Consider the following 11,021-nt stretch of genomic DNA (forward strand, 5'->3'; position numbering starts at 1 on the left):
GCAAAGTTATATCCGCAGGCTAACAAAGCTACTGTCTAAGCTTGAAAAAACTATTGTCAATGGAATCTAACATATTTATTCCTCTCCATTCTTAACACAAATATCAAGATGAAAATTCATCATTGGCATGTAGAGCCTTTGAAAACAAAGCAAGGCACGAAGATATAAAACACAATCTCGGCACGAGATCCGTAAAACAACTACATACGCCGTAGGATAGTGTGGGTGGTTACACAATTAGCAAGACACTCGATTTCACTGCGGGACATGCTCAAAATAAAATTAAGAGAGTCAACGACACGGTGAACTTCTCTAGACAATACGCCGTAGGATATTGTAAGAGAGAGGATTGAAACAAATGTGCAATCCCATCGAGTGTATCACATGGCAATAAAACTACATTTTTCAACTTAAGAGTTGGAAAAACATGGTATTGGAGCAGTTGAATACCAAATAATTAGGGTGGTAAAAACCATCCATTTGGTGCGGGTAGTCACCAATAATAATAAAATTGTTTGTACTATGAAATGACTTGGAGAAAACTAGAAAATTAACCTGAAAACCATGTCAAAAGAACTCAAAACGGGTGAAATTTAGACTCGGAAAACATGGCAGTAAAAACTGATGGAAATATGCCGGAAAAAAATTACGAGAAACGACAAAAAAATCGTCCAAAACCGGCGGCGCCAATAGCCGAAAAATCGGCCGGCGCTCAGAGTTGGCCGGCAAGGAGGCCGAGGCTGCATGTCTGACAGAGAACGCTGGCAGGAACCGGATGGTGGGGCCGAAAACGCCGGCGAGTGGCCGGAAGGCTGCCCAAACGCTGGAAAACGTTCTGGAAACGCTGGAACAGTAACCAGGAAAAATGACGTCAATTTTGATGTTCCGAGGTCTGTTTTCTAAATTTTAAAGTCCAAATTCACAATGTAGTGCTATTGAGGTCTCATGTAACCCAAAAGCGGCCAATTTAAAAACCACGTGAGTTGCAAACATTGATCATTCATGCTAGGTATAAGGCAAATAAAATTGTCACGAGTTCATCTAAGGAATACGAGAAATTTTATTGGAGATGCCAATATTTAATACAACACAAACAAGGTTCCAATTCCAATAGATGACTTAAGCTAAAGTTGAGCAAGAAACATGGCAATGCCAACATCATACTTGAAAAATAGTAAGCAGAAAACATAGTCCAAATAGATTGACTAATCAAAATTCCGTAGCAACAAAATATTGCATATCGGATCGGGCGGAGCCTTAGCCTAAGGCTCAAAAATATTTGCTTACTTGAGAATGGAAGAATGTTACGTTTTCATCTCCAAAGTTCTCTCAAGAAATAGATACAAGTGCCAAAAAAATGGCATGTGTTTCTTGGATGCGGAGCATGCATCAAGGTCAACTCTGATAATACAACGTCATAGACGTTTATTGAATCACTTTAAGTGTGTCCCATATAATTCGTTATTTTTGGGATCTTTTGTCAGCAAATAGTGCTGCTTCAGAGTAATGAATTTCAACTCAAATAAATGAGTACGTAAACCTTGGGATTATTGTTTATAGACATGAGTTTAAGAAAACTCAAGCATTCAACTAACAGTCACGATGGCGACGCATCCATGAGAAACGAGGGTTGTATAAATTTTGAATAATCGGAACTATTCAAGTATGTAACTGGAATTAGAAAGGTTGTGATGTATATGGTCACAAAAATAATCGATGCATATCGGCGATTCTCATGATCGCACCCAAAACAGCAGTGTACTCAGACAACCACACGAAATCGATATCTTCCCTTTAAATAATAACGTGACTCCCCCAGGACCGTCACACGAAAAACGTCGACCAAGAGAGGAATCACATCCATCTTTGGTCTCATCGGTGTTATAAGAAAGGCCGGAAAATAGACATGAAAAAGGCTAATAGCGCCCGATAATTTATATATATATATATATATGTTCAAAAGCAGCAACTTTAAGAAAAACATACTTGTTGGTTTGCCAAATAGATCGTATATAATTAAATTTCTCTGTAAATTGATCGTCATGCAGGAAGCTGCTTGATGAATTCTTTTTCAATCTTCATATTGATGTCATAAATTGTGCATGAGTAACGTCCGTCTCAGGCATGGATGTCATCACAGTGGTACGACAATTGATCATTTTTCCTATACGAGCACGTGACACGTAGTTAAAAAACTAAAACATGCAAATAAATTATTAAAATTTAATAGGAAAAGAAAAAGAAATAGAGTTATAGGGCCAATAGGCCCTTGGGCTCGGAAGAGCTGAGGCCCAAAGGGATTGTTGGGTTGGCAGGAGGCCCACGACCGGTAATCGGGTCTGATGTTGAAAACCGGGTCGGACCCAAAAGAAACGGGTCAAGGAGGGCAGCAGCGGCACTGCATCGTTGATGGAGGAGATCTCCATAGAGTCGTTGGTGAGCTGCGTCAATTTCTCCATACGTGGGTCGCAATCGTCAAGCAGAGCAGGGATGGTTGGGCGGCGCTGAGATCCGTTGGGCTTGTAGTCGGATCAGAGACTCTGAGTTGGACGTCGGGGAGGCTCGACGAGCGCTAGAGTTCGTGGTTGCGAGCCGTTGGGCTACGAGACGGTGGCCGGTCTCGCCGAGAGGAGGACGCGCAAAGCCAGGCGAAGGTTTGGTCGGCGCGGGTCGATATCGGAGACGAATGGGACAAGAAGTCCGATCATGGCAGATCGGAGAAGAGGTGCAGTGTCGTCGTCGATGCAGATGCAGAACCCTCCGAGGACTAACGTCGGCCTAGGAGTTGTGCAGCGGCGCCGTGGATGGAGCTAGGTCAATGATGAGGAAAAAACCTGATCATGGCAGATCGGAGAAGAGACGATGGTGCCCAGAGTATATTTCTGGGTACCCAGAGCAAGAAACGATTTGTGGGTTTTTTTTTTGTAACTTTCCGACGACAATTTTGTCGGTAATTCTCAGCTTTACTAGCTATGCTAAAAGAGAAGGCTGCCAGACATGTTAGGGTTAATTTTTTCTGGTGGCCTCGTCGCTCAGATATTGTAGAACAAAGTGCATGATAACGTGATGCAGGATAAAATAATTGTGAATTATTAAATGATATGAGGGCCTATATATATAGGCATTACTAAACCACAATCCCGTAGGATTCAGAGTCCTAATCTATTACGGAGATGTCAATCTATCTCCTAACATGAAACCAATCAGGCTAAGACACACACAATGGTTAAATAGTAATTCTTCCGGAACAGATCCAAATTTGTATAAATTACTCATTTTAACTTAATTTAGTAGAGTGGGCCAAATTTTGCTATAGTGTAAATGTGTAATGCAAAGATTACACATGTGGGTCCCAATAGCAATTTAGTGAGGTAAACTCACTCGTTAAAAAAATATATTTAATATCGTATGAACCTTTAATCCACATACCGGATATTAAATTGATAAAAAGAGATACTACACTTACTTGATCTTAGCCAAAAGGGCGAGAAAGGTATGCTCATTCCATTGTCGTGCTTTTTTTTATAGTCTCAGGGGCGTCCATTCCTTTAAAGATAATCGACGTGGGAACGAAAGCTATTACAATTAGAACCAAAATACTGCAGGGATTCGGTGTTGAAGCCTTTGCAAGTGGATCAAGGCAGTGGATTGTGAATCCACACCACGCGCGGGTTCAATCCCTGTCGTTGGCCCATTGGTGGGTGAGTCTCGATATACCCCGCTCGCATCGAAGGAATTAATCCGGAATCAAGGAATTGAACCCGGATAAAGCCTCATACACCACTCTCTGTGTTTATATCACCCGTATTCAGATTAAATTTGTATTGCAGATGAATCAAAAGAGAATCCCAGGCTCCCATCTTTAAGAACAATTGGAGATGGAGAAGAAAATATATGTGCATGTGACACTCGGCTTGTAATTAAGTTTGTTGCTCTTGTTATAAACTTATAATCAGAAGTTACTATACATGTGCAACTATCTTTCATTTGTTTCGAACACCATACAGTTACTTACATAATCTACGTACGTAATCAATGTTCGGATACAAACTTTGTAAATCGGAAACCGTAAATAAAAAGAGGGCAAAAACACTTGCTATACTCCGAAGTAGGAAAACTACAGGAGTTTTTTATGGATTTGAATGTGTATCAATTGCCAGTTTGCCACACAAGGTAGCAATTATATATACACCCAGATTTTTTCACATACACCAGTATATTCGATCAGAGACCAAAATTTTCGTTTGTTGCGATGATAAGCTAGGGCGAAAGAAGATATGCCATTCATTCCAATGCACCTTCTCTTAGACTTCCAGCAAGAGTACATGCCACACCGGCCAGTCTTTTTGCTAGCGGCTTTGTTCGATTCCAATCTGATGCTAAAGAAACTCTTTTCATAGCTTCTTTGTTGGATATATGCCATATAACATCCCATAACTGAACACAAAAGAAAGTAAGCGGTATCAAGTTTTTGTTCATGAAATGGCAGAAGAAAATTGATTATTATAACTTAAAAAAGATATAGAAAACAGGCATGCAACTGCGTCTGTTGCTAGAATGACAAACTGGTCTTTGCTGGTTATGTATTTTGGCTCACATCAGGAACCGATATAACCCCATTGTCCTTTACACCATAGTCACCAAATGCTCTTGATACTGCCAGTCCTGATGTGTTTCCATTTGGCATTGACACCCTCTAAGTGACCCGTTCATCAATATAGACAAAACACGCGTCTATTGGACCTTCTGATTCTCTCTGTCTCCTCTACAATATATACAGAAAATGCAAGTATGAGGGAGGTGTACTTGATTGTGAATTTTATGTTTACGTACGTACATTGGTGATCGATGTGGATATAGAGAACGCTTGCGAGGCAAGTTAGGCTTCAAGTCGACTGTAAGCACTTGGAGAAAAGGGTTGTGGGCATGAAATAGGGCACTATCTTATATCACAACATTTGATTACCTTCTTATACAGCTACGATCGGAATCGATTTTAGAAGAATGCTTAAGCTACTGGTTAATGTCGCGCATATGTTTTGTAAAAAGATAATGTAAATATCATTACTAGTGTTACAACCTTAAACTAGTCTATTGTTACTGCACACACTAACGTTTGCCCCGAGAAGGATTCAAATATGGATCCCCAACCTTATAAGTCAGCCCAACTCCAATCATAGGACCAATTTTGTGGGCCTGGCAACCACACAAATGACACAACAATGGAGACCGTAGAGTTAGGCACCTTGATGAGTACAGTTGAGTCGACTCTGCTATCTCGTTACGTTCCTCGTATTGATTGAGTTGATCAACGATTTTCAACTCTTCTTCTCATTCGATAGTTATAATAATTTTTTTTTCCAGACCTAACACATCTGAATGACAACTTTTCTCTACTGTTTCTAACGAGCTTTTTGTGATAATAATGTAAAATGGAGGTGACCGTTTGATCGTTGAGGCCCTCGTTCTATCGTTGAGGACTAGAGGTTACCGTTCAGTTGATGAGGTGGGGTTCTTTTTTTCTTTTTTTCTTTTTATCATAGAAGAATTCATTCATTTCGTCATATTTGGTAGCAAAACAAAAGACCTCATGAAAGTGATGAAGCCCTACCACCATATGATAAGAGGATCATACTTGCAGTATTCAATCCAATAAAATTAAGTGTCTCCCGAGCATTGAGTGAGCTAACCACTAGACATTCTCTACAAAGAAGCTGCAAAATCTTACATGTGTACAACCCTAATCAAACAATAGGCGGCCTTATTACAATTTAGAAACAAAATTGCGAATATTGTGTACGAATAAAATAATATTGTCTTCGTTATAGTATATTAATTAGACAATTAACCTTAATGGCCAGGGCATGCAATTTCATTTTTATGTCTTTTTCATTGACTTTCTAATGCTTCTGAGATCACCCTCGTTATTAATTTCTTTAGTAAGTGCTGCTTTCCTATACATCCAACTAACTAGCTGCTTAATCGATTTACTCAGAAGCGAGATTGCAAATTTCTGTTCCCATAATCTCATACTAAACCAAAGGTGGATCCAAGATTGGAAAATGGAATAGGCTAATTTGTGCAAGTTTTTTTGGACCAAGCCCAAAATGTTTTTTTTTTATGTAACATCAAACAAAAATAAAAATGTGAGAACAAAAAAGGAAAGAAAAGAAGAAAAAAAAATGAGAAAAAGAAAGCTAGCTGGGAAATGAACCTAGGAAAATAGAATCATGAAATCTTAGCTCATAAAAACTGAATCATGAAATCTGTTCGAATAGGTCCGCCAGTGTACTAAACCACTCCAAATTATCCCGTCTTGCTATGTAGCAACTAGCAACATGTAGAATAAGCTAACGTACTTCCAAATTTTATATACCTCCATCAAGATTCAAGAAATGTGAGTTTCTACACCCTCTTGCCCAACAAAAACTCCTACAAAGTACAAATAGGGCAACAGCAGGATGAGGTGAAAATTATCAAATTAGCAACTCGTAATTATAACAATTTCTTCCATGTTGGTCGAACTAATTACCTCCTACTTATTATGTGTCTTTAAAACAAAATACGTACACCTCCTACTTATAGTATGTCTTCACCTTCTATATTTAATGGGACGGACATATGCCGCTACACCAAATATGTGGGATTCCTATTCTACTTTTTTTAATAAAAAAATATTTTACATTTATACTGTATATGCATGACCAAATAGGATTGGATGCGTTTTTACAAAATATCCCAAAACTCGCATGGTTAGAAATTAAAAGGTAGAGTATACACATTGTGGTATGCATGTCACCTTGCTGTATTTCAATAATTATCAGTCTTGTTTTGTATAATATTAAAAATAGAAAACTGAGAATCAGATAAACCTTCAATGTCCTCCTGACTTTTATTTTTATATTGAACTAGAGGAAATTATTGTTTAGTACCGAATCAAATCTTAAATTATAAAAAAATTAAAGAAGAAAATCAAATTAAAAGATAGTCTTCACAATTAATTGGAAATTACAAAAATGTCAACAAACTTCAAATAAAATTAGAAAAGTTGTTAAAGGAAAAACATTATTGCCTTATTAGTCTACGTTCGTCAAAGTAACTGACGGAGGCAATCAACTTTGATATTTAGTTAATTACGGATCTAAATTATGTAACGGATCAATTAGTGTTTATTGTCATTAAACTGATTGATACATTTCTATGTAATATTTCCCCTATATAAAGGGGGTTCATAATATTACGAGTAGACCAATTCCGTTTCACTTTTACACGTATCATCACGTGAGGTTTATTCTGAGTTTTTTCCCCTAGTTTTTTTTTCGACCGCCACTAGCCTCACTAGCAGCTGATGCATAGCTTGCTCGGCTGCACCACAGCAGCCTCATTCCGGCCAACCTCGATCGGTGACCCAGATCGCCGCACCCAGTCCCTGCGGCGACGCAACTCGGCGAGATTGGCGCCCAGTTTTCTTCCCTGCGACGACACAGCTCGACGAGATCCATGTCGACACAGACTGGAGATCCAGTCTACGTTCGTCAAAGTAACTGACGGAGGCAATCAACTTTAATATTTAGTTAATTACGGATCTACATTATGTAACGGATCAATTAGTGTTTATTGTCATTAAACTGATTGATACATTTCTATGTAATATTTCCCCTATATAAAGGGGGTTCATAATATTACGAGTAAACCAAATCCGTTTCACTTTTACACGTATCATCACGTGAGGTTTATTCTGAGTTTTTTCCCCTAGTTTTTTTTTCGACCGCCACTAGCCTCACTAGCAGCTGATGCATAGCTTGCTCGGCTGCACCACAACAGCCTCATTCCGGCCAACCTCGATCGGTGACCCAGATCGCCGCACCCAGTCCCTGTGGCGACGCAACTCGGCGAGATTGGCGCCCAGTTTTCTTCCCTGCGACGACACAGCTCGACGAGATCCATGTCGACACAGATCGGCGATCCAGATCTCCGACGACCCGAACGGTGACATTTTCCGCCAGTCCTTCACCCTCAAACCACCTCAGATCGGCGCGCCTCGTTTCGATCTTCGACGCGACCACCCTCTGCAAACCAGACCCGGACCCACGATCCCTGATGCTGCAAGCAAGATCGGCGACGACCTAGATCGGAGAATATCTCCACTGTCGCTCCACTATTCCAGATCAACCAAGACCACACCGGATCTCTTCTGTTGCGGCAGATCCAACGAGCCCCGACCCGGACCCGCGACCCCCGACCCGCGAAACGTTTCGAAAAAAAAAAAGAAATATTTACCATTCTGGTAAATTAAGGTTCGTTTTTCACAATTTTTGTTCCTGGTAATTTATAGTAATCATTTACTTTCACAATCTCAGGAAAAATTTAAATAGTAAACGTGAAAATTTGGTTACTATTTTTACTATATGTGTTATTTATTTTAAAGTAAGTAAATATGCGTGTCTACAATATGATTTGTTGGCCGAGTTTACTGCATACGTATATGTTATGTTGGTAATGTTTTCAATTATGCATGGTAAATTAAGGCATATTAATTTACGTTTGTGGTATAGTTGATAAAATTGTTATACTTAATGACATGCTTGAGAGTTGATTATATGCATGTTATATTGTTATCTGTCTTTAAAATGTTATTATAACCAAGATATTATTTATTTGCCATGATAATTAAAATTCATGCGCTCTACAAAATTCTAAAATTAACTATGTGATAAAGCATTTTTACAAAAACATCGAAACAGAATATGTGACCACCATGAAATTTGGTCTTGAAATCCAATTCACTCTTGTTTTAGTAGATGGTTGACCAAACTCGACCTGAATTTGCCATTTTGGACTCAGAATGAATTGAGTACCATCGTTGGGTTTCTGATGTTGAAACCACGTTTGTGGGAAAAGACTACACAACCACCATTTATCCTCCCACCGAAAAAAAAGATGAACCGTCGGCAAAAACCAAAGCAAATGCCCTAATGTTCTTGAGGCGGCATATTGATCAAAGCTTGGTATGAGAGTACCTTCAGTTGAAAACACCCAAGGAATTGAGGGATGCCCTAAAGGAACGTTTTGGGAACATTCATGACACTTTGCTCCCAGAATTAACTGTCTAGTGGAATGAAATCCGCTTACTTGACTACAAAAGGGTTAATGACTTCAACAAGGATATGTTGCGCTTGAAAGCACGTCTCAATTTATGTGGCAAGGAACTCACAGAAGATGATATGATCCAGAAGACTCTATCCACTTTTCCTACTTTAGCACTTATATTAGCAAACCAGTATAGGTTGGAGTATGACAATAAAAGAATCACTACCTTCCATAAATTTATCACCATGTTGCAAGTATCTGAGCGTCATGATCAAGTTCTTTTGAACAATAATCAGGCATGTTGGGACAAAGAAAATTCCCGAGGCTAACTATGGCAAGGTGAAGGATGGAAAGAACCCTAAAGCAAAGGGGACTGGATGTGTTGACCCTTACACACGTGGGGGGCAATACACCACGTGGAAAAAGATATGGGCCATGGAATGGGCCGTGGAGATCCTCCTAATGTATAGCGCAGAGATGATGGTGCAGGTCCTAGTGGCCATGGTGCCACTGGACCTAGTGGTCACAAAATGAAAAAGGCACCGAAAAACCCTCAAGCAAAAAGGGATAGAGTTGACAATGAACCTTGCTATAGGTGTGGAGACATTACTCATTGGTATAAGAACTGCCAGACAAGCAATAGAGTAGTAGCCAATTACAAGAGGTATAGGGAGTCTAGAGAACAACAGGCTCACTATATGGAGGAAGAAGGTCGTGAACCTAATGTCAACCTCACAATTTTGGACTTTAATGGCAAGATGGACCATGCCAAGTCAAGCGATACTCCAGATTTTGATTAATCTTTTTCATTTATTTCCAAGTTGAGTGTGAATCTGTAATGCCTTATTTTAATTAGACTATTGGTTTTGGTTTTAAAGTTTATTTTTCAATAATGATTTATTGAATTGGATTTCTATGTATGAGACTTATTTTGATTACCGTTGAATTATTAATAAATTTTCAAATTTTACTCTGAAGTATTGAGATTGTTCAAGTTTTAAATTATTAGACATGGTTCAAAAATAGCACTATTACTGATGTAAAGCAATACATCCATGCAATAAAAAAATTGGAATGAAAAGTATATCATTCAACCTACGTCAGAATACTCTAATGAATATGAGATATATATTTTTAATGATCACATCAAAATTTAATTGTAGGAATGAATCGAGGAGAAATAGAGTGCTTAACAGATTGTGCGACTACCCACACTGTATTAAGGAATCGACAATTATTTGTTGAATTAATTTCTTATAATTTTGTTTGTCTACTATGACTAGATCCAACCAAATAGTAAAAAGGCGAGGAACTACCCAATTTTTCCTGCCCAATGACACATTATTGAAAATCACAAATACTCTATATGCACCTAGAGCCCCTCGAACCTTATTAAGCTTCAAAGATATGCGTACGAACGGTTATCATCTGAACACTTATTGTGAGAATGAAATTGAATATTTGTGTCTTACTTCTCTTGAATGTGGAAAGACACGTGTTTTAGAGAAGATGAAGAGTCAAGATAATGGACTATATCTTACTACCATTCGAATTATTGAATCATATGTTGTCACCAATGATGAAATTTGGGACACTGACTTATACAGGCTTTTGCATGACCGCTTAGGACATTGATAGGAGCACAAAGTGTGACTTTCTTAATGTATATATGTCATATTCTTATACTTTGTTACTTCTTATTTAGTTGTTTTAGGTTCATATTTGTCATTTGTATGTTATAGATAGAGGTATGCCGAAATTGAATGATTTGATGATGAAATTGTGGTAAGTGTTAGAAATCCTTATTGAGCTAGGATTCCTTACTCGAATATGACTCTACTTTCCTATTTTCATTCTTTCCTATTCCTTAATCGTCGATTTCTTTTCAGGAAAGACAAATCCTATTTGGACAAGGAGTAGTGATGTCGTGA

At 38.6% G+C, this 11,021-nt stretch overlaps 1 protein-coding gene and 1 pseudogene across 1 annotated transcript; one reads left to right on the forward strand and one right to left on the reverse strand.

Annotated features, from left to right (window-relative positions):
* Positions 1 to 3,290: 3,290 nt before the first annotated feature.
* LOC126792995 (uncharacterized) lies at positions 3,291 to 3,497 on the reverse strand (annotated as a pseudogene).
* Positions 3,498 to 8,975: 5,478 nt separating this feature from the next.
* On the forward strand, positions 8,976 to 9,890 carry LOC126792118 (uncharacterized). Its single transcript, XM_050518606.1, has 4 exons — positions 8,976 to 9,008; positions 9,114 to 9,292; positions 9,387 to 9,469; positions 9,580 to 9,890. The coding sequence occupies exons 1-4, from the start codon at positions 8,976 to 8,978 to the stop codon at positions 9,888 to 9,890; spliced, it is 606 nt and encodes a 201-aa protein (XP_050374563.1).
* The last annotated feature ends 1,131 nt before the right edge of the window (positions 9,891 to 11,021 follow it).

The sequence above is a fragment of the Argentina anserina genome, chromosome 4 (genome assembly GCF_933775445.1).
Source record: "Argentina anserina chromosome 4, drPotAnse1.1, whole genome shotgun sequence".
NCBI lineage: Eukaryota > Viridiplantae > Streptophyta > Magnoliopsida > Rosales > Rosaceae > Argentina > Argentina anserina.